Source organism: Melanerpes formicivorus, unplaced genomic scaffold (assembly GCF_026170545.1).
Source record: "Melanerpes formicivorus ecotype bairdi unplaced genomic scaffold, bMelFor1.0.p_v2 SCAF_6, whole genome shotgun sequence".
Classification (NCBI taxonomy): domain Eukaryota; kingdom Metazoa; phylum Chordata; class Aves; order Piciformes; family Picidae; genus Melanerpes; species Melanerpes formicivorus.
In genome coordinates this window covers 17,165,736-17,193,352 of record NW_027142358.1, presented here as the reverse complement: position 1 = coordinate 17,193,352, position 27,617 = coordinate 17,165,736, and the positions used below count along the sequence as shown (strand labels likewise).

Genomic DNA, 27,617 nt, shown 5'->3' with positions numbered 1-27,617 from the left:
ACTACCAGGCAGAGGATGAAAAAACTACACTGTATTTCAATTCAGATTACAATTTTCCCACTTGTAATACCTACACGGGTAGCATCAGTTACCTGGGATCACCCAGCTGCTTTAAAATGAACCATGTACTGAACTGCTTTAAGCTCAATGCTTTTTACCAGCACTGGTAAAAAAAGTGTCCAGTTAACATCTAAACAACTTTAAACCAATAATTTTGGGCAGTTTCCTATTTCACAGTTCAACTGGATTAATTGGGTAAGTCCAAGTAATTTTCTATGCACAAGAGACATGAGGCAGAGTTTATTGTTGTTATAACATACAGTTTTGCTATAAAGTGGAACAAAGTCCTGGAATAAGGAAGTCACAAGTGGTGGCACTGCCTAACCTCCATTTCTAGCCTAATTTTGAAGATGACAAAATCATCAAGCAGGACTGGAAAAGAACAACTCTTTTCTAGCAGCTGTGCTTGATACTGGAGGGCTAACAGGAGAGACAGGCACTTAACCATAGAAAACTAGGCCCTGGGAGAACAGCACCAGCAAAGACCCATTTCTGTGCACATACCACAAACTCCATTACCATGAACTGCAATCCTCACTTCAGGTTGCATAGGGAAGTGGAAAAGCTACCCAAGACTGATAGTCACAGGACCACAGGTGGCTATGGCAAGCCATCCAGAATGCTGAGGTCCTGCAACCCTTTCCTGTGCTGTCCTATGGCACCACACCTACCTCTTAAAATTAGACCTGGCATACTTTTAACAAGCTGCAGTTGTGCGTTTTCAGTATAGTAATGCTCTTGCAATGCTGCAGGGCACAACACTTACACTGAAATATTGCTCTGTGCCTTTCATTTTGAAGGAAGGAGGGAAGGAAAAGGAATGATAACCTGGAAAGAACAAAACCCAGAAAACCCGTTTTTAGAAAGCTACTTTTATCTGAAGATCATTAAGTGACTGACCTGTTTAGTTTGTCAAAATGTTAAGACTCATGCACAGCACTCTGAGCACCCAGGCAACAAACTTCCTTTCAGCAGAGGAAAGCATGCAGAGGACTGGTACCTGGAAACCAAAACCAGCCCCATTGAGACTCTGCAGCCAGTATTACTGATCATAGTGACTCTGCAGGGCTTAATATTTATCTGTAGGCTTTGATGGAAAATGTTGGCTTCTGCATTTCAGAAGTTAGGGCACAAAGGTGCCCCTAAAAGCCACAGCTGCATGTAACACATCACCATACCATGTGTAATACTGACTTGTTTAAAGCTCAACACAGTTCTGAGAAAACGGAGTGGTTTGCAGCAAAGCATCTTTAATTGGGCTTTCCAGTCTAAAATACCACTGAATCACACAGCAAAAAGCAACTTTTCCTTGATTGTCTACCAACTTTTCAAAACTGAAATCAGGAATTAAAAAAACTCCCAATAAATTTACACTTTGCCCACTCTCTCCATGAACTGATGGAATGAATCAGACAAAATAGTCTCAGAACCTGAACCGCCGTCCAAATAGCAGGTATTTTACATTCACTAGTGAAAGGCAAAGTTGGCACCAATACCCTGTCTCTTGCCGGCTGTAACTCTGAATGACAGCCTCTGAACACCACTCAATCAGACCCACTGCAAAGTGGATAGAACAAACCAGCACCAGTAAACACAACAGGTTCCAGCAAGTAACTGTGCAGTCATATTTAGGAAAGGAACAGATTTTTTTTTTATTCATGGTAGAAGTGCATTTAAATTTTTAATTATTTTTCACACACAGGTTAAGGAAACACACACACACAAAATGTTCTGTCAAACTGAAATGAGCCAAACAAATGAGTAGTATTTTAAGAAAAATGCTACAAAGAAAGCTGAAGCAGTGGGAAGAAAAAGCTTTTCAGTTCTACTTTTTTTTTTGCAAAATTACACTCTGAATACTACCTTGTACACACAGAAACGCAGCCCTCAGTGTTAAAAAACAAATCCAGTGCAAAGCCCTTTTTAAACCCACACATTATCAGAGTGCAGTGGTAGGAAATTCACATTTGAAGAGAGCCATCACACTTCATTTTCTTTTCAGCAACAATATTATTGAAGAAAATCGGTCAAGTGTTTTTTCCCCACAAGCTTTAATATTTTACAGCCTTAGTGATTCTAAAGGTTGTGAGGTTCCAACATTCGTTACTGCTCAGGCACTCTGCATAAAATGTACTGGTTGATACAAAAAAAATGTGTTTATCTGATCAGCTGAATTATTTCCTTCTTGTGCATCAAACTCCACAATAATGATTTTGCTGCACCAGTTAAGCCTTGTGATTTCACAGTGACCAATTTTGACTTACAATCATGATGTATAATTCAAGTAATACCCAATGTGGGCTGATTACACAGAATCAACAGGACAGAAAAAGGAATGAAACCTTCTCAAACAAGCTCACTGTATCCTTAAGGTGCAAAAATAGGCTATCTGTTGAGACCTGCTACATTCCTTACAAAACCAGATCTCAGAGCAGAACTGAACTTCAAGTAATTTCACAGTTGCATAATAAAAAGATCCCATGATCTTTTGGCTGATTTGTGGTCTTACAGCCCAGGCAGAGCTCTAGTAGTAGGGTAACTCAAACTAAAACCATTTACTGAACCCTTCAAAGCACTCAATTGAAGCACAGTTGTGGTAGTGTGTCACAACAGTACAGTTTAAACAGTGGTCTGAAACTACCAAAAAAAACCCAAAGTGAAACAAAAAAGCAAACAAAAGTTAAAGCAGAATTATTTTTACAAAACCCACAACTGCACATTAATTCTATTGGATAAACTGAAATTGAAACAGGGAAAAAAATGTCTGACAATCATGTTGCAGACAGCCTTGAAAGCTCTTGTTAGCATTATTTTTCAAAACAATATGCAGAAGAGGTGGTTATTAGTACCAAAGGAAACAAAGTATTTCTCAATTTATGCCTAAGCCCCCACCACAGAGCACTTAGTTGCAAACTCCACCACTAACACCTGAAACATCCAAACACTAAGAACAGCCTCAGCACTGCAGTCAGATGTGCTCTGGGTGACTATACTACTTCTTTCAGAATGCCATGGGACTCTGCCACATCAGTGTGACTACCAAGGTAGATCAGACCGAACATTTCAGTCACTGGTTTATGTTTTTAATCAATATTGTTAAAATAAGTATAAAAGTTGGACCAAGTTAAATAGAAAATATAGTTCCATAGGTGCTACTCATGGGACCAGAAATGTTTGGGGTTTTTTTATGATTCATTTTTCACAGCATCAAAATTGTCCTGAATGGTAGGGCAAAAGGCTAGGACAACTGTCCACAGTCAGTAATGACAATCTTTTTGGAGGTCTTTCCAGTCTTGGAACCAAAGCTCTCAATTTTTTTCACAACATCCATTCCTTCCTTCACATGCCCAAAAACAACATGTTTTCCATCCAGCCTGTAAAACAAATAAACAAAGGCAGTTTTATTTAAAACAAGACCAAACCAAACTGAGCTCAGTGAAGGGATGTCAGAAGATCTTCATAGCTCTCCCCTGCTCATCAACTGTATGTCAAAGGCATAACTGCTCTACAAGTGCCATGAAATACTTCTGGTTCTGGACCTTAGAAGCGTTCCAAAGGATAGTGGCCTCATTACTCTCCCAGCCCTCCCCTCCCTCAACTAAGCACAGAACAACTCCTTTCCATCATTAGTCAAGTAATTTGGAAATTTTAAAAAACCCAACATGACAAATCCAAACCAAACCAAATCCCATCAACCCACAATCAAAGGTCCACCTCAAACCATCTGGATCCAGGCACCAATTCATCAGGTTAACAGGCAGGGCTGAGATCTTACCACTCAGTTTTTGCAGTGCAAATGAAGAACTGAGATCCATTTGTATTGGGTCCTGCATTGGCCATCGAAAGCACACCTACAACAAGAGCAGCACCACCTTAGTAGATTGGTGTAACAAGTATGGAGTGGAAAAGACAATTCTCTGCACATTTAGTCTAAAGCTGGACAGACTGAAGATGTGATAGTGTCACATAGTCTCCAAATGATTTTCTAATACCAACTTCATGTCTTTGACAATTCCCTCCAGCCCAGCCTCCCTTCTCTCCACAGCAAGAATGTTAGCAATGTAATTCGTTGTACACATCCTGAATGTGATTAACATCAGGTAACTTCTACTGTGGTACAACAGCAGCAGTAGTTTCCTGTGATGAGGAAGTTCTCCTGTATGGCTTTTCCTTTACTTTTTCCAGATTTAACTTGATCATAAAAGGGCGTGACTGTGTTTCTTGATAAATAAGAAATCCCAGAACACTTTGGTTCACTGCTGCAGTAATCATCTGAGTAAAAATTGAAGTCTATGACCTATGAAAGAGCAATACTCTGACCTGGTCAGAATGTAAGTAGTATACAAAACCCCCATACTTTATTTTGCACAGTCCTTTTTATAGTAAGAGCAAGAGTAGCAATGTCACCCTTCCCAGGCTGACTGTATTTGTACAGCAGTCTGCACAATAAACACATGCATTGTTAAACTTCCTAACTCCCAAGCTCCCCACACACCCAACCCCCTCCCCCTTTCTTTCTAAATAAAACTTTGTAAACAATGATTCATTATAGGTTATCATCATTAAAAGGTAGAAACAGTGTTTCTTTACCAGGTCCTACATGCTTAAGTATGAAATTTTCATCTGGAAATCTACTGCCATAAATGGATTTTCCACCAGTTCCATTATGATTTGTAAAGTCACCACCCTGAAACAGAAATAGCTGTTAACTTCACTGGCAGACTTTACATCAGAAGTGATACTATTGATAATACACTCACTAGCTCCCATTTAAAAGTAACAAAATCAGTAAATTATCTTCAAGTTAAGAATGAGTATGGTCACATGAGGATTTAAAACCACACAACTAGATGAAGATACAATCAAGCTAAGTAAATTTCTGCTCCAGATATAGCTGACTATGGCATCTGTAATTCTAACAACCAACTTCCTGTGGTACCAGTGTTGCTCCCAAATGTAATGCAACAGAGCAGTAATTTTAAGAAACAAAATCACCCAAATTCATTACCATAGGCAAGATCTCAAAGCTACGATTTTCTCCCAACAAGTATACATACTGGTCAGAATCTTCATTATTACTATCTGTTATTTCTAGGCTTTGTTTTTTCAGGCACTCTGAGTTATTTTAAACTTCCTTCAGCTACATGTTGCTTGCTGCGATAGATGTGATCACCTGTCTTAGGTTAGACACTCAAAACTGAAGAAAACAAAACCACTAGCCACAGCGACTCGCAAAGGTGGCTACTAAGCACTGCCTCCAGCAACATGCCATCTCCTATCCCAGAAGTGACACAACCCATGATGCTAAGAACTTGTGAACTTGCTCACCTTGAGCAATCTATCACAAGAGGTGTTACAGCTACTGTTATGCAGTCCCAGAAGTATGCTCTGCATGCTGCATGTCACGTGGAGGCACCTGAATTGCCAGGTCCTGGGTATGATAACCTTCAATTAGGCTATACCAATTGCCTGAATCATATTAACAATCCATCTCAAGTGGGATGGTATCTACTGTTTTCTCTTACTGAAAGATATTTGAAACCTATGACAGTTGGTAATGAATACCAACTAATTCCTAAACATCAATTCACAATCTCACTGTACCATGGAGTCAACCACCTAGAAGTCTCATTTCAGGTCTATTTCTGGGGACAAATCAGGCAGGCAGGGAGAAAAGACACAAAACAGTAAACAGATTATTCTTCTAGGGATAGAGAATGGACATGTTTTTTATAGCTCTCTTAGGACACAAAGCTGACTTGTTCTACTCACAAATGCTTCTCCCAAGCAAGTGCAATGCCCCACAATAAAGCATGCTGCTGTACAAAAGCAGAAAGCTGTTTACTATATGTAAACTATCTTAAACTGCCTCAACAAACAAACAAAATTACCTGGCACATAAATGAAGGAATCACTCTGTGGAAAGTGGATCCTTTATACCCAAATCCTTTTTCACCAGTACAAAGAGCTCTGAAGTTTTCTGTGAAAGCAAAGCATGAAGTATTACACTACCATACATGACAATAGAATCAAACACAAGCAGATTAGCTACGTCCCAAGCTCATACTTAAAAAAAATTATAGTATCTTTAGAGTGTTATCAATGTGTTAGTTGTTTCCATGCCTCAAAAGCTCCTCTGTTACAAAGCTAAGGAAACAAAGCCTGTTTAACCTCAGAACAGAGTACAGAGAATTCTCTTCCATCTTTTGATCCTTTTATTTTGCTGTTATGTCTTAACTGCAAGATCCTCACTTCCTCAAACCCACCACTCTGGAGCTTCTCTATAGCAATTGTGGACATGATGCCCCTCTATTTTTGTGGGAGTTTTTTTGGTTGGGTGTTTGTTTGGGGGGGGTGTGCTTGCTTTGCTATGTTGTTGGGTTTGGGGGTTTTTTTGAGGGATTTTTTGTTTTGGTTTGGTTTTGTCTGTTTGCTGGGTTTTTCTCTTTGGGAAGGGGGGTTGTCAAGATATTCATCTACTGGGAACTGAAAGATAAAAATCAAGCTTTCAGAAACACTAAATAAGCAGATGAGAAAGGAAGCATGTGATGTAACGAGAAATCAGTTCACTAGTCGGCTAGTGACCAGGAAAACAAAACTTCATGTGCTCTCTGGAAACTACGAGACATGATGCCTTTGGTTCACCCTTTCCCGCTTGTCTGGGGGTTTGATCTTGATGTAATGTGTTCTTAGACATATTTACTCATCACTGATCACCCAAGTTATGGACTGTACTGTCTTGGCACAAATTACAAAGTGAAACTACTTGGAACACAGCAACAAATCCTAACTGTTCACTAGCACTGTTTGGACAAAGTTCTTATCATATTGCTCTATTCAATGAATGGGGATGGAACACGGAAATCGTTTCTACATGGATATTCTTGTTCCTGCAAATCACATTCTGGACCTTAAAAATTACGGAATTCTGGAGATGCTGCCTTACCTGCTGTCTTTGGAACCACATCAGCTTTCAGCTGTTCATGAAAAATAAACAAACAAATTACTAAGTCAGCTTTTTCACACATATATAGAAAAACTTCTACCTGGGAGACTGGTACAATTGAACCTTCTTTCCAAGGTGATGAGCTACCTGTAATCACAAGCCACCCAAAATTCCAAGGACATTTTAAGACTTTCTAACCATTTGCCTAGAAATTGAAAATATCGCCTCAATATAACTTTTAGCTAGTTAATAAAGGACAACTTGAGCACAGTCTAGTGAATTCATTGATCAGCATGATAATTTAGCACTAAGTAAAAAGTATCTTTATGATGGACCCAAACATCCATTTGATACAGCCGGAGAGTTCAAAGTCTCTCCAGCATATTTAGTTACGTATCATGACAGCAGCCAGCAGCAATACACTCAGATTTTCTGTAAACAGGGCACACTGAAAATTGTCAACATGGAAATGAAATGCTACCTCGAGAAACACTGACGTTAATGCTATTTTCTGCATTACCAACCAGCTATTTACTACATCTCATTGATCAATAACGAACTTGCCCAGCAATACTTTTACCTATGACCCCCCCTTCAAACATTGCCTCCTGAGAACAAGAGAGCTGGCAGTGGCCAATGATTTGCATGCTTTCAATGAAGATAAATTAACTGAGCTTTAGCCTTAAGGAAAAGCCTTTTAGAGAAAAACCTCATGAATTACATTTAAAGAAATCAATCAACACAGAACTTGGGTACTGGTGGCAAAAAGCCACACTGAATTCCATCAGTAGGTAGCAATTCAGAAGAGCAGCATATTCTCTCCAATACATAGTTACGGAACACACACCCCATTCTTTCCCATACACAATATATTTATCTAGAGGCACATGCCAAGCCTTAAGGATATATGATATACCAGAACTCCAGTCTTGGTGCTTATTGGGCTTTTCCCGAGAGTGGCCTCTACCACAGTTTTCCTGTTCAGGCCTTCTTCAAACAGCTAAGTATCTCAGAGACCAAACTTTTAATGATAAAGCTGATTTCCAGCTGCCAGCTCAAACAGAGCTGTGCAAACCCTTCAATGCATACGAAGCAGGAAGCTCAAAGTGGCAGTACCTCAAAAACCCAAAGACTAATACCCAAACAATTACCCAGAAAAAGAAATAAAGAAAGGGAAAAAAAAAAACAACCAACAACAAAAAACAAGACGAATTTGGAAGACGAGCTGTAACCCTGTATAGGTGTGCTGGCTAAAGGGCAGGCCGACCCCTGAGTGCTAGGCAGGCACACGAGGGTCCAGCTCTTCACTGACAGCACGGGGTCCCCTGAACAGCGCTGGGGCTTCGGGTACTTTCTCACTGATGGAACCATGCTTATTCCTCTCTATCCAACAGTACCCTTCAGTAAGTAAGTTTACTCCTGCTTAGCATTTCGATTCTAGTACTATGGATCCATTTTTTAGTTTTTTTTTCTCCCTGAGGCTCCCTGCCACTGTATGGCCCAATCTGCACCTCCGAAGCCGCAGCCGCTCCCGAGCTCACAGCCCCACCGACCGGTCGCACAAGGATGCCTTTGATTACTGACTGCTGGCACAGGCAAACCTTACTGCCACACACATGGTGCCCCACTCTAGCCCCCTTCTGAGCCCTGCTCACCACCCACCGGAGAGAGCCACCTCAGCAGTCTCTCTCTCGGGTTCCACGTACCCGGTGAGGACCTTCACCCTTAGGCCTATCTGACGCCTGCAACGGGGGCAACTGTGCCTTTCCTGCGGCCCTAAGAGCCGGACCCAGTCGCTGCGCCTGACGGCGTCCGCGCGGGCTTGTCCTGACCTTGCCGCTCACCAGCCGCCATGGCCGGGCGCCCCGCCGCCCGCAGCTCCCCAGGCACCGTCCCCAAGGCCCCGACGCCAGGCAAGCGGTCGGCCGCCTCCGCTCCCTAGGCAGCCTAGGTGCCCCTACCTCCAACACGACGCGTCCCAGCGGCTGGTTATCGGCGCCTACATCCAAGTACACCACTGGGTTCGGCGTACCAGCCGCACAACCACGGGCACCAGTCACCCCGACGCAGCCGATCCTCAGTGGCTGTAGCAGGTCCCCGGGCGGGCGAAGCAGGCGGCGGGCGGCGCTCAGCGCCAGCATGCCGCAGCCGAGCGAGCTTAGCGTACAGGCAGGCAGACAAGGAGCCACCGACACGCGCCCACAGGTTATAGGCGCCTGGCGCCGCCGCGGCCTTTTATGGGTTCCGCCACAGCGCCCCCTGGGGGCGACGCGGGGGTTGTGGGGCAATGTGGGGGAAGGGGCGCTGACATGCCGGAGTTGTGGGTATGTGCCAGCCGCGGCGCAGATTCGGCTGCGGGGCCTGGCGGCTGGTTCCGGGCGGGCTGGGAGGAGGAAGCTGCTGCGAGCTCCCGCCGCCTGCGCGGAGGACTCGCGCCCTCCTGCAGCCGGCCATTTGTCAACCACTTGCCGAGGCCGTTGGGAGGAATTTTTGTGTTTGTTTGCTTGTTTCTTTTGTGGTTTGGGTTTATTTTTGCACATTTCCTCATAGACCCTGACCCCGGAGATCAACAGTGATAGGAAGCCTCTAAAATTTTGTAACTGCACGCAGCCCATTAGGGCTTGTCCCGCAGGCCCCAGCGAGCACCTTGGCGGGAAGGGCTGGGCTGCGACCATCGCACGCGTGGGATCACCGGGTGCAGTGGAAACATGGGAGTGGTGGGCGGCCTGAAACGGTGTCACTCACCAACACCACCCACGGAGTTGCATAACGACACGTGACGAAATAGGTGCACCTGAGCAAGTCCCTGTTGTGTCACCGTGGCATCACTGACCCCCTGGGGTGCCCAGGGCATTGTTTCATAGCCTGACTTCGGTTTTGCCAGGAAACCTGCCTGAAGAATTAGAAAAGTGAGTAGTAATGGGGAAATATCATTCATGTTTTATGTAAAAACAGTAACACTTTATTTTTCTGAACTTGGATCACAAAGCTTAGTATACGGCTTAGTCATATTCAGGTATTTTGAAATTCTCTCTAGTTGCCATGCTGATTCCATATACAAGAACTTTTAAAATGCGTGGTTTGGTCCTGTTCTGTGAGGTCAAAGAAAGCTCTTCCATCAGCATAACAGCAGCAAGATAACTCTTCTCATAAGACAGTATATGTTGTCTCTAAAAAAACTATTCCCATACAGATTTTATTGCATCCAAATAACTAATGGTGCAGTTTCGTAGTGCTAGGTGAAGCACGCCCTACCATTACTGTAACAGCACTTTGACCAGAAGTCATAACACAAATGCAAGCCCTCTCCCCCCACCCCTTTTTATAGAATTTAAAACAATCAGGAAAAGAACTTCTGCTCTCTATGACAAGGTCATGCAAGTGTGCTACACTTAATACAGTTCTGCTGCATCACACCTAAAACAAAGGCCACCCAGGACCGTGCAGTTAATGGAATACAACTGGACCACTGAGTCTCTGCAAAATTAGTTCTATAGATAGATGATATTCTGTCTGCTTGCTCTGCTCTTTCAGCTTCCCAGATGGAAATGTTATTTATATTAAGGCATTTAAAAAACAAAAACAAAACCAAAAACAAAACCTGGTTTTACACATACTATTTTAAGTATGTGTAAATACTAAATATAATTTAGTTACAGTACTATGTGCTAGCCTCGTTAAAAATTATAGCCCTTGATTGTGGGAAAACAGCTCCTAAAGTGATTCTTCATAAAATAAAACAAGGGTAGTAGTTATGCATCTATAATGTTCATGTTCCTTGAATTATAAATTAAGTTATTCTAATGAAGGTTAGAGTAACACAGCCATGTAATAAAGTATGACAGAATCACACAACAGCCCCTAAGTGGGGAATAGTAAAGTTTCAATCTTGTCTACATTCTTTGTTGTCAAGCTGCTAAAAGTGACTTTATCAGTGACACTTACTGAATCATCAGAAAGGTGTCAATCAAGGCACTGCTCTGACCACAGAGTTCAGAGCAGAACTACAACATACAATTACAGATAACTGAGAAATCCTAGGTGAATACCATTTCCCAGGTACACACTACAGAGACTCCTATACTGCATGCCTATTAAGTGGAAGGATATCAAGGATAAATTTAGCAAGTTGTCAATTCAATAGCTGGTAGCATTGTAGGGGTGGCTGTAGCATGTATCATGCTTTATGACTACATAGCTATTTTAGGCTATGCCAAAGGGTCCATCTTGTCTCAAATCCTTTCACAAGGAATGCCTAAGTAAGAGTGAAACAATAGCATAAGGTGCATGTTACAGGCCAGTGCTCTTTCCACCTCCTACTACTTTCACTTCAGAGAACTTCCTGAGCTGGATGTGACTAGTATGTAGACTGTTTTGGTTTTTTTTCCTGTGTACTTATCCACTCACTGGATCTGTCTTAACTCTTAGTACCATCAGCTTCCTTGACTGTAAACTGTAAGGCTTGTAACTGTAAGCTGCCCTTCCACAAGCCTGCTGCACAGCGCATCAAGGATCTGTTTTGAATACTGCTCCTATTAGCTTCAGCTCATGTGCCCTATTTCTTGTACTGGAAGTGAAAAGCTGGGTGATGACCATCTTTGTCATACTATGCATGATTTAAACCTGTGTCTTTTCTTGTCTCGGTCATTTCAAGACTGAAAAGTCACAGCCAACTCAATTATCATGTATAAGAAAGCTGTTCCCTATCTTTGGGATCATCTTTATTGATCTTCTCAAAGCTTCTTCCACTTTTATGGATCTTTTTGAGATGAGTGGATCTTTGCACAGTATCCAAGCTAGAAGTGAACAGTGAGCAAAAGAAAATGCTCTCTGATTTCACATTTGGAAACATGAGCAAAACAGCTTTGAACTGTTTTGCTAAGGGTTCACAGGTGTCTTTGGTAGAGCAAACAAAGCAGTTTTCCTCATTCGCAGGCCTCGGCAAGAAGGCAAAACAACTTGCTTGATTTCATGGTGGTTTATTTTTGTCTGGGAATATGGACTGAATTACTGTCTCCGGGCTTATGCAGTGAAGCTACTAATTCACTCGTTATGGTCTGCTCTTGAACAAATCACATGAATAGAAACTCATGCAGAGAGTATGACTAGGTAGTTGTGACTTACTGAGATCAGTATACAAGAAAAACAGGAAAAATGTTCTAAAAACTCTGTCAAGGATCACCCTAATGACTACCAAAGGAGGCTTAGAGCTAGATCTGCAAACTCAAATGATTTTAGAGGGGCTTTGAACACATCTGTTTGAAGATAATGACCATCACTGACATTCTACAAGATCTGGCTAGGAGATAAGTACATTTGGCTGGAAAACACATGCACCTGGTGCCCGTGCTGTACAAGATAGGCAACAGAATGTGGTGGCACAGACTAAAATCATGACAGATGCTTCAGCAGAGCCATTGAGCTGGGTATCTGCCCTACAGATTTCATCATTCACTTTTGCTCCCCTCAGTCTCAATAGATAGTATAGAAGTTACAGATAAATAGACAAGGAGGAACATTTTGATACAGTTTTCTAAGTAGGTATTTTTAGAGATTCATCTATGAAAGAAACCTTATTATGTCCTAGCTGAGAAATTCTTGCATAGGAAAAAGAACCTTAAATGATACAATGACATTTCATATTGATACACTACTTACAACTTAAAAGACTTCACAAACAGGACTATGAAGTAACTGAGTAAATATTCCCAACCATTATGCCAAGATGTACACGAAACAACAGTAATCGTTAAGCAACTCTTCTAAAGAAACAGAAGGAATAAATGCTTGAAACATGACCTAAATTCGGGGATTTTGATTTCAAAGGGCTTGAAGTAATGGTGTTACACACCCTCCCTCCACCCCCAAAGAAGACAGACATTTCACTGGTACAAAGGTGATACTCTTTCTTGATTCCAATCATCTGACTGCATGCCCACTTGTTTGTGACAGAGGAACCTGGGTTAATCACAGAATATTAGGGGTTGGAAAGGACCTTGAAAGATGATCTAGTCCAACCCACCTGCCAGGGCAGGATCAATTGTATGAATTCAAACTTGGATTGCTGCTGTTGGATCGATCTTGGCAGGTGTGGTATGATCCCGTTTTGCAACCTGTCATCTCCAAAAATGCAACTACATGCAACTCATGTTTGTCTATGGCAGACTTTGGTATGATCATAGTTTCATAGTTTCATTCAGGGTTGGAAGGGACCACAAGGATCATCTAGTTCCAGCCCCCCGCCATGGGCAGGGACACCCCACACTAGATCAGGCTGGACAGAGCCTTATCCAGCCTGCTCTTAAACACCCCCAGGGACAGGGCCTCGACCACCTCCCTGGACAACACATTCCAGGGTTTCACCACTCTCATGGTGAAAAACCTCCTCCTCACATCTAGCCTGAATCTCCCCACCTCCAGCTTCATTCCATTCCCCCTAGTCCTATCACTACCTGAGATCCTGAGAAGTCCTTCCCCAGCCTTCCTGTAGGCCCCCTTCAGATACTGGAAGGCCACAATTAGGTCACCTCGGAGCCTTCTCTTCTGCAGACTGAACAGCCCCAACTCCTTCAGTCTGTCCTCATAGGAGAGGTGCTCCAGCCCTCTGATCATCCTTGTGGCCCTTCTCTGGACACGTTCCAGCACCTCCACATCCCTCTTGTAATAGGGGCTCCAGAACTGGACACAGTACTCCAGGTGGGGTCTCACCAGGGCTGAGTAGAGGGGGAGGATCACCTCCCTCGACCTGCTAGCCACACTTCTCCTGATGCAGCCCAGGATCTGATTGGCTTTGCGGGCTGCAAGAGCACACTGAGAGCTCATGTTGAGCTTTTTGTCCACCAGCACCCCCAAGTCTCTCTCCTCAGGGCTACTTTCCAGCCAGTCACTGCCCAGCCTGGATTTGTGCCTGGGATTGCCTCGACCCTGATGCAGGACCCTGCACTTGCTCTTATTGAACTTCATGAGGGTGGCTTGTGCCCACCTCTCCAGCCTGTTGAGGTCCCTCTGGATGGCCTCCCTTCCCTCCAGCGTGTCTGCTGCACCACACAGCTTGGTGTCATCAGCAAACTTGCTGAGGGTGCACTCAATGCCACTGTCCATGTCACCCACAAAGATGTTGAATAAGACAGGTCCCAGGACTGATCCCTGAGGGACTCCGCTTGTCACTGGCCTCCACTGGGACATGGAGCCATTGACAGCCACTCTTTGGGTGTGGCCATCAAGCCAGTTCCTTATCCATCTAGTGGTCCACCCATCAAACCCATGTGTCACCAGTTTGGAGACCAGGATGTGGTGCGGGATCCTCATGGGGCAAGAATAACTCAAGTATTGACTGCAGCAGTCTATGCCTAAGTGGATTTTGCATGAACATCACTTGATACTGTGATAGAGGGAATTCCCACAGTATTGATTGTAACGGTGATTTTAAGAATCCTTGCATGTCTGGGACCTAGTTATCTCAAGGATGCTGCTGATTGGACTGTTAATAGAGGGGACTCAGCTTGATTTTGAGTGAGGAGAGCAGGAGTTTGCAGTGGGCATTCCCACCCTCCACCTGCAAAGCCTGGATATGCTGCACTTCAAAACACAGCATAATTTTTTCTTCAAGGTTTTGGCTAGGCTAGAAGATGGCTTGAGAGCTGGAAAGGATTTCTGTGATATGTCTCTGATATGCATTTATTTATGAATGGGGACTAGAGTAGGGGAGATGGTGAAAGACCCTTCCATTATACTAAGTGATTGCAGTGTGAAATTAAATCATACAAGAGCTCAAAGGGCATAGAGTAGCCACACAGGTACATTTACAGATAAAAAGAAAAAATGGTAATAAATATTCCCCTGATCAAGATTTCCTCTTAGGAACTTGTAGTAACCCAGCTCACACTGTGAACCTTCTCTCCAGCACACACCATACATAAAGGAGGAGTTTCCCCACATGACTTCATACTAATTATCTACAAATAGTCATACAAGAAAAACCTCAATCCACTCATGCTCCTTACAGCTGTGATTAGCATTTTCGTTTCAGAAGTTCTGGGTGACATTGCTTGCTCGGAATTCATTACTCAGTCTTCCTGCATAATGTATGGAAACTCGCTGCTAATATCTCAGATTACACTGTGCCTTTATGCAGTGCTCAGAGCACCTTGCAGCTGCCCATAGCTTCCCAGAAGATTGTCCATGCAGCACTACAGATGGTCCATGGACACTTCTTGATAGATCACAGCAGCCTGGCAAAGCATGTAGGATGTTTTAAATGCATAGTTTTAGGCTACAAGAAAAAGGCAGCTGTTATTCCCAGCAGACTCACAAAGCTTTGAGACTTCTAGATAGGTGGTTTGTCTGTGGGTAGGAAAATGCTTTACATACTTGTGAAATAGTATGAAGACAGAAAAAAGTTACGGGAACCCTTCTATCATCTGAACCACAGAAACGTCATTTATAACAGAACTCAACACCTATAGTGATCAGTTTGGTTTATTTACCTGTGAAGTATCACCTCTGGTCTGAGGAACAAATTCTAAGATAATAGTATCAAAAATGCTTTTAGGACTAGTTATGCTACTTCATCTTGTATAAGATGGTTCTGAGCTTGGGATGATCTCACTGAAAATGCAATTGGCCATAAATTACTCACCAGCAGAAATTCTTAGCAGATCCTTCCTGGGAAGTGGAAGTCAGCACCGTATTGTCCCCAGTCCCCCTCCTCAGAGGTTATCACAAAACCCACTTGCATGGAAAACTACATCTGTTTTCTCACCACTACCAGCTCCTGTTGTGCCCTGTCTTTTCTCTGGCTGTGTAACTCCATTGGCCATGTCTTATTTCTGTGATACAACAAATCCATAGCTGATAAAACCCAAACAAGCGGCATACCCACACTGCTTATAATCAGTGTCATAAACACTAGAAAATGCAGTCAGAGGGAAAGAAAGAAAGGGGAAGAACACCATACACTTAGCATTTTAAGACTGACAAGGTAATAATATGACATTCTAGATTGAGAAGTTAATTTTACTTGCAACTCAAGTGGGAAATGGTTGCAGTGTGCATAGAGGCACAGGGCCATGTGGGACCCATGGTCCCATGCAGCACGCCAGCAGCAGCACCTCAGATTCCCAACAAAATGCTTTTCACTCTCCATCCCTGCTGTAGTACTTGGTTTTAAAAATTCTTTTCATGTGGGTCTCTGGTTCAATTTGATCCCTTTTCTGATGTTTCCCCCTCCCCAATATTTAGCAGCTTTTTACAGTTATTTTCTTTACATTGTCATGTCTTCATGACCTGTGTACTCTACACTGTTTCTCAAAAGGACTGCTTTAATTGGCTCCCAAGCCTTGGCTTTCTCTTGAATTTGTCATGTGTGTAAATCTGATGCTTTGAGGTAACAGGTGCCTCTGTACCTTGTACAAGGTAAATGATCCTGTCTGCACTGAACTAATTCCAGCAATAATCATAGTTCTGAGATATGTTTTTCAGGTGTCCAATTTCATAACAGGAGTTGGAAGCTTAAAAATGGCCAAGTAGCATCAGTTTGAACAAGAATTACCCCAAAAAATGCTTCATAGATGTAACAATACTTAAAAAACTGTCACCAGTGTTTCTAATAAACAAATTTGATCCAACCAGCTTCACAAGGCAGAATCTGATTCCTTTCTGCTTTTTTGTAGTTTCCTTATAGAAAGGATTGCTCACCATCAGCAGAGAACAGCATTACTACATTAGCTAGCATGGGGCAGTATGACATACTTACATGACATAATTGCACATGACACCTATCTGAATACACAGTGTCCCACCAACTGCGCTAACAAGTTGTCAGATGCAAATTACTGTGTCACATTTACAATTGAAGAATGTAATTTTTGGATAATGAAATGTTTGATGAAATACTTAAAAGCTCAGGGTAGGAATTTCTATTAAGTTCTATTAGCATTCTGAAGAGTGAGGAGTCTAGGGCTCCTTAACTTTTGATTCTGTCTCAGTGTCACTTCTGCACATTCTGCCATCAGTTTGATATTGGCAACATGAAAGTAATGCTTCTTCCCAGAGGGACTACCATTCATAATTCAGAAAACTGCTAGCCAAATAGGACTCTTGCAAAGCAATATATTCTGCATAACTACATGAACTGGGTGTTTTCCACAGTCACTAACTAGGGCAGCTGTTAGGATAGGTGCATGGGTTAAGTCCAGAATTCACTGATTTTGCATGTCTTGACTAATACAGAAGCAATTAATAAAGAAAAAATGAGCTTCAAGTTTGAAACTTAGGAATAGTTGGTGAACATTAGAATAAATTTAAATATGCATTAGAACCCCAGCAAGACTTCAACTTCATCATTTCATTAAATAATTGGGAGGTATTTCAATAGTATTTGTAATCCAAATGAAGAAAACAATCAAACAAAAGAATAGAACCCTAACAGCAGTCTGAATATTTTGAAAAACATTTCCATTTTTCTAGTGTTTGACTAGTTAAAATTTATTGCATTGAACAATTTGTCTCCATGTTGGTGATAATCAATGTCCATGAGGTGGCAAATGAAACAAAATGTTCCAGAATAGAATAGAATAGAATAAACCAGGTTGGAAGAGACCTTCAAGATCATCGCGTCCAACTATTCATCCAACACCACCTGATCAACTAACCCATGTAACCAAGCACCCTGTCAAGTCTCCTCCTGAACACCTCCAGTGACGGCGACTCCACCACCTCCCCGGGCAGCCCATTCCAATGGGCAATCACTCTCTCTGTGTAAAACTTCCTCCTGACCTCCAGCCTGAACTTCCCCTGGCGCAGCCTGAGACTGTGTCCTCTTGTTCTGGTGCTGGCTGCCTGGGAGAAGAGACCAACCTCTGCCTGTTTACAACCCCCCTTCAGGTAGTTGTAGAGAGCAATAAGGTCACCCCTGAGTCTCCTCCTCTCCAGGCTAAGCAGCCCCAGCTCCCTCAGTCTCTCCTCATAGGGCTTGTGCTCCAAACCCCTCACCAACTTCGTTGCCCTTCTCTGGACTCGTTCCAGCAAGTCAACATCCTTCCTAAACTGAGGGGCCCAGAACTGGACACAGTCCTCGAGGTGTGGCCTAACCAGTGCAGTGTACAGGGGCAGAATGACCTCCCTGCTCCTGCTGGCCACACTGTTCTTAATGCAGGCCAGGATGCCATTGGCCCTCCTGGCCACCTGGGCACACTGCAGGCTCACGTTCAGCCTACCATCAACCAGCACCCCCAGGTCCCTCTCTGCCTGGCCGCTCTCCAGCCACTCTGACCCCAGCCTGTAGCACTGCATGGGGTTGTTGTGGCCAATGTGTAGAACACGGCACTTGGATGCGTTAAATCTCATGCCGTTGGACTCTGCCCAGCTGTCCAGCCTGTCGAGGTCTCTCTGCAGAGCCTCTCTACCTTCTAGCAGATCAACTCCTGTCCCCAGCTTGGTGTCATCAGCAAATTTACTGATGATAGACTCAATACTTCAACAAAATCCAGAACACTGACATCATGAAACAGCTATGGACAAACAGGGAAGTCTAGATTGTAAGAGTCAATTAAAAATGTAATTGGTCAAAACTCTGTGAGGCAGTTTGGGCTGGGTGCCTCCTGTTACTGCCACGTAAGTTACACCTCCGGTGTCCAGAGCGTCCAGTAGGTGGACACAGGAAACAGCGTATTTCATAGCCATAGTGTCCTGCACCCTATAAATCCACCTGCAAAGTCATTCTCTTCCTCTTTCTTCCCTCTCTGCTCCCATGGGAGATGCTCCCTATCGGGTAATGGTGTGGGAGTATCTCAAGGCCTCTAAGGCCTGGCTAGGCCTAAATCCATGAGAAGGGGCAGGGGGGCAGTCTCAGACCTGGCCAGCCTGAGACCAGCCTAGAAGTAGTGGGGGGAGGGGGGGGGGGAGGGGGAAGAAAGAGCCCTGGGGGTTTTGGGTATACCCTCACATGGGGAGAAGGGAAGTGTTGGGAGGCTTTTGGGTGTGCTACAGGGGATTTTGTATGCTTTGGGATTCTTTTGTCACTATGCTTTGTAGTTTCTGTAAAACACTAATTGCTTTTCCATTTGAAGTTGCCATCACTTTTGCAATCCATTTGTGTGAGTGTCATTCTTTTGCCCCTTTCAGGGGCAAGAGAGGATCTGCCTGGTCCCAAACCAGGACACTCTGACCTCGCGAAAAATCAGAACTGATAATCCTAAATCTCTTATGATGTCTAAAAACAGACAAAAAAAGTGTAGAGAAACCAGTCTACTCAAAGTGGTAGATACTGGTGTTCTAGATTACTGTATGTAGCTGGATCTATCAAAAACTATCATGATTTCAGTAACTGGAAAGATACTGGACAAATCAAGCAGATAAATTCAAGACATTAAACAGGGTAAAAAGGTTAGTGCCACCTAGTCCACACATTTATAATGCAGAACACTTTTAACCGAAGAATAGTCTTAAACAACAGAATTATGAGTTGGGAAACGTAGATGAACTACATAGCAAACAAACCAGTATGCTAACACCTGCAGGAGTTGTGACAGAATTCATGTCTGCTTGCATTATAAATGAAACTGTGCAATTGAATAGATTCCTTTTGGGGTACTTTTATGTTCCACTGAAAAATTCTGTAGACTGATGGAGACACGATACCTCAGCAGAAGGATTTGGAGGTCTGTCTGACACAAGAAAAATCCTGTGTTCCTTTCAGAACAAATGTGAATAGTGCATTGACACAATGACAGACATTAGAGTAATATCCCATATAAAGCTGGTAGGATTTCAGTGATACAGAAAGTGGAAACCTGTAATAAGGTGACATGCTGGTAATAACTTAGTATGTAAAAAAAAGGTAATAGTTCATGGCTACAAGTTCACAATATAGTAAGGTTTGTACAGCCTTGGAATTTAGGCAAGAGGATGTAGGTTTTGGTTAATTACACATACAAATAAAAGACTAGGTACACAAAATATGTTAATTAGTTCTAAGAGGAAACAGAGGATAACAAATGAGAGCATTAGACATAGCGTATCAGGTAAGAGTTGTAGGACTGTTTTGTTTGCTGTCTAGTTTGCTTTTTGAAAGGAAAGGAAGCAGCTCTATTTACACCCAGCGGTGCTGTCCCCATAGTCCAAGCAGAAAATGAACAGGGAGTCCCTTTTTCCATGTTTCTAATTGTTTTCAGTCTTTTGCTCCTGTAAAAGGCATAATGAAATGCATAGCAACAGAGTACAAGGTGCATAATCAAAATAATGTGTTTCAGAGATCCACTCCAACTAGGAAGAGTAGAGGAAAAATGCAGGGAGGTAAGAGTGTTCTGAAGTTGTTCAACAGTTGGCAAGTAGGGAAGTCATAGATATTCACATAGGTGGTTGCCTGGAAGCACATGTGGACTGCACAACTGTAATGGGAGATGCTGGCATCAACTGGATACACGCATCATACCTATCCTTCATCCTCAGGTGACATCTGAGAGAAACTCCACTTCCAGAATTGTCATACCATCCTCAGGCTTCAAAGTAAGCTTGAAAAATATACAGTGCTTAGGGACATCACTTGAGCTCTTCATACTTTTCTCCATCTGTACAGTGCCAGAGAGGCTTTGCACAATGTCTTGCTGACGTTTCTTGTGAGCTTCCAGGAAAACAAAACACCAAAACCAAAATACCCATTAATTATTGTTTGCAATGGGTAAATGTTTTTTCTGTTTCAGTTTTACTACATTATCCTAAAAGCCCGTTGTAATTTGTAGGGCCAGCAAGGAAGGCAGAAGCTGAGAGTTAGAAACAAGCTATTTTCCCCAGTTTTCACAGAAGCACAGATACACTCAGCTTGGAAAAGACCCTCAGGAACACCAAGTCCAAGAACTCTACAAGGTTCACCCCTAAACCATGTCCCCAGGCACCACATCCAGACAACCCTTAAACACATCCAGGGTTGCCGACTCAACCACCTCCCTGGGCAGCCCATTCCAATGCCTGACTTTTTCCATGGAAAATTTTTTCCTAATGTCCAGTCTAAATCTACCCAGTTGCAGCTGGAGGCCCTTCCCTCTTGTTCTATCATTAATTACCTGGGAGAAGAGGCCAGAGACAAGCCTCTGTATTTTGAGAAAATAAATCCCTAGTCTAGATCTATCTATCTACCTACCTTTTGAGAAAATAAATTCCTAGTCTAGATCTGTCTACCTACCTATCTATCTACCTAACTACTTGTGTTCCTCAGTCAACAATAAGGACTTGTGTCCTTGTGGACCTGTGGAGTAATTGCTAGATCTCAATTACATACCTGTATAGATACTCATATTCTGAAAGGGTTCGGCTGTTCCTTCGTATTTGAATGCATTTGAAAGGTGGGTTTAAACTTAATGCTTCCACAAATGCCATATGCAAATACAGAACTACTCAGTAATCCCTGGTAAAAAAGTTCTCAGATGCAAAGTGACTGTCATCTGTGGCTGTCACAAAGTATGGGTGTTGAACTCCACTGAGAAAGAACCTGTGTGCGTCATGGGTGTTGTTGGTACAACCCTGTGTGTATTCCTTGTGTCATGGTTCAGTCTACTTAAGAGTTAAAACAGGCAGATAAATTAACCAGACTTGATAACTCAAAGGCTGCCTGAAACCAAGCCCTTCACCTTTATGATGGGCATGCATTAAAAAAAATAAATCTCCCTTTAGTCATCCTCTGTGGTCACTAATTTCACAATGACAGGCTCCAACTGAAACAAAAGTATCAAGCTCATGAGAATTTTTCAACAACATCAAAGCTAAACAACTCCTCTGTTGGATGTGTAATCCCTCCACGTGTGCTGACACCAGAGACTAGGCAGGGACTTTTTTCTTGTGTGATCCCACACTATCAGGGAATTTACCTCCATAATCTTTTATTTTGTGACTCTTTCAGGGCGGTTCACAGCAAGTCCTACTCCCTGAAGAAGTACATCCTGCACAACCAACTTCCACATTAACACAGACCAGGTAGGGTAAAGGGGAAGTTGATTGTTTCAAAATGCAACTCAAACTTTACAAAGCAGCTGCTAATTAGCCAGACCTTAATTTTGTAAATTTATTTAGGAAAAAAAAAAAATTAACATGAGCAAATGAGAATACTTCAGTGTTACAACAGAGTATATAAATGTCTAGCAATAGTCAAATAATTTGATCTTTAAATACAAAATAACCACATGAACACCTAATATACAGGTTTCATCTGAATACATATTTATTAGATAAATATTAGGTTGTCACATCATCTAACTACATACAGTTTTGCAAGACTAAAAATCACAATTATTTTTTCTGACCAATTTAAAGTATGAAATGATTGCATTGTACTGTACATACAATGTACAAACAAAGACAATGGCCATTTTTGTATGTCGCTTCAGATTGTACTTTTTTTTGTGTGTGTTTCAATTCTCCTCTGATCATGTTATCAAAAATTGTAGAAAGTACGAATTTGGTTACAATTTACTTTTTTTTCTCAATCCCCCTTATTTTAATTCATTTTTTTTCTGTAGCACCCTAAAAATACACAGGTGATAGACTAGTACACATAAGCTAAATATTACATGTAGATAAAACAAAACAAAACAAAGGATCAGAGTATATTACAGAAGTGAAAATGAAACAAATGCTGAGACTCCACAAACGCTAACAAACAGGATTCATTTTCCACATAAGATGGAGCTTCAAGCTTTTTTTTTTTCCTGCAAAATAAAAACAATGCACATTCCAAGGAAAATGAATGCATTTCTGTTAACATGTCTCTATTTGTCATTTACATATGTACAGCTGTCCCTTGAGTCTCCGCTGCAGACATTGGTGTGTATCTGTCAGTCCTATATTAATGTCTTGGCAGCAGAACTGTAGATCTCTGTGGGTTCTTTCCCAGATGAACTTCCATAGGGAAACAATTAAAAAGTAAAAAAAAGAGTAAAAGAAGAATAAAAATACTACTTGAATTTAATATAATAATTAAGCTTTAAAAGAAATGACTGTGATTACCCTATTTGCTAGGTTTTTTTCTTCTCTAAAGTTTAATACGGCAGTGAACAGATAAAAAAATAACTAAATTTTCATTTAGAAGGTTTTTTCATACTGACTCCACTATACAGTACCTGATTGTAGCTGACAGGAAACTTTTAAAACTGTCTCAAATGTCCAACATTTGGGGTGATGGGTAAAATTAGTATTTTCTCTCTTAAGTTCTCCTTAGAAACCAAATGTCTCTGTATGTTTAAAATGTCAACCATCCACTTTAATTCTCTATTACTGTACAAAGCAGATGCAATCGCTGCTCCAAACATACTGCTAATACCTATGGGGCTTTTTTTCCCTTTATGCGTTCCAACAGGTACTTTTAAATGATACACTTTAAATACAACCAGTTAGCAAAAGGTCAATCCTTAACATACCTGGTTTAAAATACTAACGTTATGTTCAAGAGAAAAATAATTTCAGGTGACTAATTCAGCTGCTCAGGAGTCAATGTGGGTGGAACATTAAATAGAATTTATATTAAAAAAAACAAACCAACAAATCCGAGCAACCAGTTCCAACTAATAATGAGAAATCTTCTTTATTCCCAAACCTATGGCTTAAGAAACTTCCCCCCAAACAAAACCCCCAAACTCTAAGGGCATTAAGTCAGTTTATCCTTAGCCACCCCTGCAAATGACTTCAATACCTATACAAACAATGCAGCAAAATTACAGGGGGGAAACTACTACAGTAAAATGGCTACAAAACACATCTGTAACTGAAGAATGGTCTTTCCTAGGCATTGTGTGATAGCAGCACCACACCACAACCATATTACCATGTATTACAGCAAAGTTGCTTTAATATTCTGCAGAGATCCTCTACAGGTTGTCAAACCTACATAAGAAAAAAGACACTTCTAAGCAGAATAAAATACACTATACTGTTTCCCTCCCCCACCCACCAGCATCCCTATGTGTTACTGTCCCCTGGTTTCAGAGACCAGAGCACCAGTATAGTGATATAAATATGGTACCTTACATACCTGCTGCTTGCCTTAGTGTGTCTTTACCTGTTCAGACAGCTGGTCCTAGGTGTTCTGCTCACTTGGGCAAATAAACAAAAGCCTCTGCCACTACCAGCCCACAGTCACCCACAGTCAATGAATATCAGTTGATTTTTTTTGCCCTAGGCATTCACTTATCATTATGTCTCCATGACAGAGCTGGGCCCTGATTGTCCAGGTACTGCTTGATGTATCAATTTATTCGTCACATAAACGGATATGAAATTTGGGCTAATTTATCGAAAGAAAACAGGGGGCGGGGGGGGTAGGGGGGAGGAGAACAAAAAACCAATCCAACTCCCTTATTCTGTTAAAGAACCCTCAATTTTCTTTTTTGTTTTTGTTTTTTTTCTTAAAAAGGACCCATATTTTTCTTCAGACAAGGTTTTTAAAAACACCAGCAAAAGTATAACCAGATCATGAAAATGTTGAATATTATCAAAGACAATACTAAAATATTCACAAATATATTTACAATAGCAATTCTTAAAATAATTGATTTTGCATAATGAACAGCGCCTTTCTTAAAAAAACTTGAAACAGGAAAAATATAAGTGTGGGACCATCTCTACATAGTATGTTTGACAGGTTCAATACTCCTACTGGAAAATAAAAGAACTAAACCGCCATTTCCTTTAATATCTACAGCAAGGTGCTGCTGACTAGCATATATATATCACGAGGCATGTACAGCAGTGGGAAACGTTAACAAGAGGAGCAAAACAAAACAAAAATTGCAAAGAATTTACAAATATGACTTTGGTGAGGAAAGCAAATCCAGAGGCGTAAGCACAGAGCATGCCATTTACAGCACTGCAAACTAAACACAGAGGGCTAGGAAGCTATCTAGTCAAACTGACTGGAACAAACAGGATTTTGCCTGGCACTTCAGTTTAAAATGTATTGTGGCGAGCAAACGAGGGGTGTTTGACTGCGTTCGGGATAAGGAAGAGAGTAGGGTTGGATTCTCTTTAGTAACAAAAAGAAACAAAACCAATAACTGTACAGTGGGCAAAAGCTGAAATGTTGCACCACAAGGGCAAAGTTGGCACACATGCACTTCTTACACAGCTACTGTACAAAATTTATAAGAGAGCGCAAGAGAGAGAGAGACAAAGAGCACAGAAATGGGCACAGAAGCAACAGGAAGCTCATGCAGGAGCAGCAACCACACGAGAAGCACAGACCACAGGGGCAAAACAGTGATTGTGGCAGCAGGGTCTCTTGAGGGCAGTAGCAATCTACCAACAGTTACTTATTCTCCCCATGCCCCGTCCTTCAGGAGAAAGAGCTCATCCCGGCAGCCAAAGTTTAACAAAAGAAACTGAAGGAGAAGGAAAGAAAAAGGCTGAATTACCTGTAACAGTCACAAAAACCAAACACAAAGCCAAACAGAAATGAAGCTGTAAGATTTCTGACCAAAGTCAATGCCCCTTTCTAAAGCCAATTATTAAAAGTAATTATGCAGATGTTACTCTCCCTCCATCCTGCAGTGATTTCCTGGCTGCCTTCAACCCATCCTGTCCTGCTACGTATTGCGCAGTACAGTGACACACATGCTCGGGGTACCAAAGGCTGCAGGTAATAATCAGGAATAGTTTGGTTGCATACCCCCTCCCTCTCTTTTCCATTCCACATGTCATACATGGCAAAAAGATCTATTACAGCAATCTCAACAGCTGGATGTTAGTGCAGCCACAAACAGTACTCATTTGAAACCAAAATAATAACAATTAAAAAAATAATCCCTAAACATTGCAAACATTGCTTTTAATTTGTTTGGGGGTGTTTCCAATCTGTATGTTTGGCCAGAGGAATCCTCTGCAAAGAGGTGATTAAAATTCCTGCACTTGCAGAAATAGCAACACCCAAGGCTGCAGCCTGGAAATTCTCAGGACTCCATTACTGAAATCACACGAGCTAAACTGCCAGCTCCCTCTGACAGGCCTGTACATCTGCCCTATCTTTGCCACTTGACTGTAGGATTTGTGCTTTTGAGCTTTGTACGTGTTTTTGTTTTTGTGTGTGGCCAGGACGATCGCTCCAACGCAAACCTGTAGTTGGAGGGGGTCAGAGGGAAAGTGGGGTGGAGGGAGATACAGTTTCAAAAAAATGGAAGAACACGGGTTGGAAGGACACTCTGAGATGGGCCAATTAAAGACAGTTCCATTTTGTTGCCTTTTCTTCCCTTGCCAAGATTTGATTTTGCCAAGATGCTTCACACTATTTTTATCACAGAACTCTCTCTCTAGAGGATGAACAACAAATGGGGTTTCCAATAGCTGCACAACTGTCTATGCTTGTTTGTCACGTGTAGCACGGCAGACTCAGAGATTACTGCATTTGCTTATTTTTTTGTATTTTTTTCTCCCGTCACTTTCGCAGTTTTTGAAGCTGACAAAAGCAGTTCTGAGATGAAGAAAGCAGGGAGTGCACCATTGGATCAAGTTGTGAGTTTTTTGGGGTTTTGTTTCTTCTCTTGTGGAAAAGGAGTGTTAAGATTCCTTGCTATGCAGCCACACACGTGTGAACAAGTGAAAGGGATGGGAGAATACACATGGTTTCAGTTGTTCTCAAAGAGAGACAGAAGGTCATCATTGCTATTGCTTGGCAAATCAGGAGGATCCAGGTACGAAAGCAGCTCATCCGGATTTGTGAGTTCTGGAAGTAGCTATAAAATATAAAAATAAAAGGAAAATTACAGGTAACAGGAAAACAATTGTGAAAAATGGAATTAAACACTACATGTTCCTGGAAACTGGCCTTCACGTGGAGAGGTCCAAATAAATTGGAAGGCAGCGACATAATCTTAATACACTAAGATGTTGCGGTATCCACTTGTTTTGTGAAAAGCCTGTACTCAGTTTCACCTGTGTATTATATTACCATCTCAGTGAAGGTTTCTCAACCAACCTCCCCATCACAAAGTTTGTCAGTAAACTAAGTTTATTTCCTGGCAAGTGATGCTGACAAAAGCTTCTTGATACAGGTCTGTTATGTATGTTAGTTTCATGTAAGCCACTGAATAAAACTTAACAAGCAGTTTCAGTAATACATGCTTGAGCTTTAAGGTCGCTCAAGAAAGACTGGTCTGACTCTCATGTCACTGTGACATCCACCTAAGTCCTGCATCCCTAAAGAAGAGGTAGCCCTGTCCTTTGCTTACCCCTCAGCCATACCCTAATGCCTCTCTGTACTGATGTAAGCTCTGGGGCAGTGAGCTGGAGCATCCAGGAATAAAACTAGCCCAGGAAGAAAAGAAAAAAGAAAGAAAAGAGGAAAAAAACACCCAACCAACTGATGAGTAAGGGGAGAGCAGTGGAAAGGCAGGTGGGTGAGTTCTGTTCTTCCCCTTGCAGGGAGTTTACAGTGGCTGGAAGTATTAACTACAACATTACACGCAATTCCAGTCATTTTAAAATGTCAGGGGTGTAACACTCCATCCAACTGAAGATGCACTAATCTTCACAATGTTTTAAAGTATCAATAGGAAAAGCTGTAGGGGCTTCATTTGTATTTTATTGCTACTGTGTTTCAAATAGAACATTTTGGGTTTGCAACCATCACTCATAG

At 42.0% G+C, this 27,617-nt stretch overlaps 2 protein-coding genes across 18 annotated transcripts in view; both read right to left on the bottom strand.

Moving 5' to 3' along the window:
* Positions 1-1,687: 1,687 nt before the first annotated feature.
* PPIF (peptidylprolyl isomerase F) lies at positions 1,688-9,221 on the bottom strand. The gene is made up of 6 exons (XM_068139930.1): positions 8,968-9,221; positions 7,007-7,037; positions 5,952-6,040; positions 4,651-4,747; positions 3,836-3,911; positions 1,688-3,434 (listed from the first exon to the last, which is right to left on the bottom strand). The coding sequence occupies exons 1-6, from the start codon at positions 9,145-9,147 to the stop codon at positions 3,299-3,301; spliced, it is 609 nt and encodes a 202-aa protein (XP_067996031.1). The 5' UTR covers positions 9,148-9,221; the 3' UTR covers positions 1,688-3,298.
* A 12,826-nt stretch (positions 9,222-22,047) lies between these two features.
* ZMIZ1 (zinc finger MIZ-type containing 1) overlaps positions 22,048-27,617 on the bottom strand; it is a 361,484-nt gene continuing 355,914 nt past the window's right edge. For all 17 annotated transcript variants that reach the window (XM_068139917.1, XM_068139913.1, XM_068139912.1 and 14 more), the window contains one exon: positions 22,048-26,715. In XM_068139917.1, the coding sequence (XP_067996018.1) occupies positions 26,608-26,715 (108 nt within the window). In that variant the 3' untranslated portion in view covers positions 22,048-26,607. The remainder of the gene's footprint in view (positions 26,716-27,617) is intronic.

Bases quoted from the DNA above. Each gene is read 5' to 3' on its own strand.
- PPIF (XM_068139930.1), bottom strand. From the start codon at position 9,147: ATGCTGGCGCTGAGCGCCGCCCGCCGCCTGCTTCGCCCGCCCGGGGAC. The intron at 7,038-8,967 runs GTAGGGGCACCT...TTTCATGAACAG, and splicing joins TGGGACGCGTCGTGTTGGAG to CTGAAAGCTGATGTGGTTCC. The intron at 4,748-5,951 runs GTAATTTTGTTT...TTTCTGTTTCAG, and splicing joins TTCCTTCATTTATGTGCCAG to GGTGGTGACTTTACAAATCA.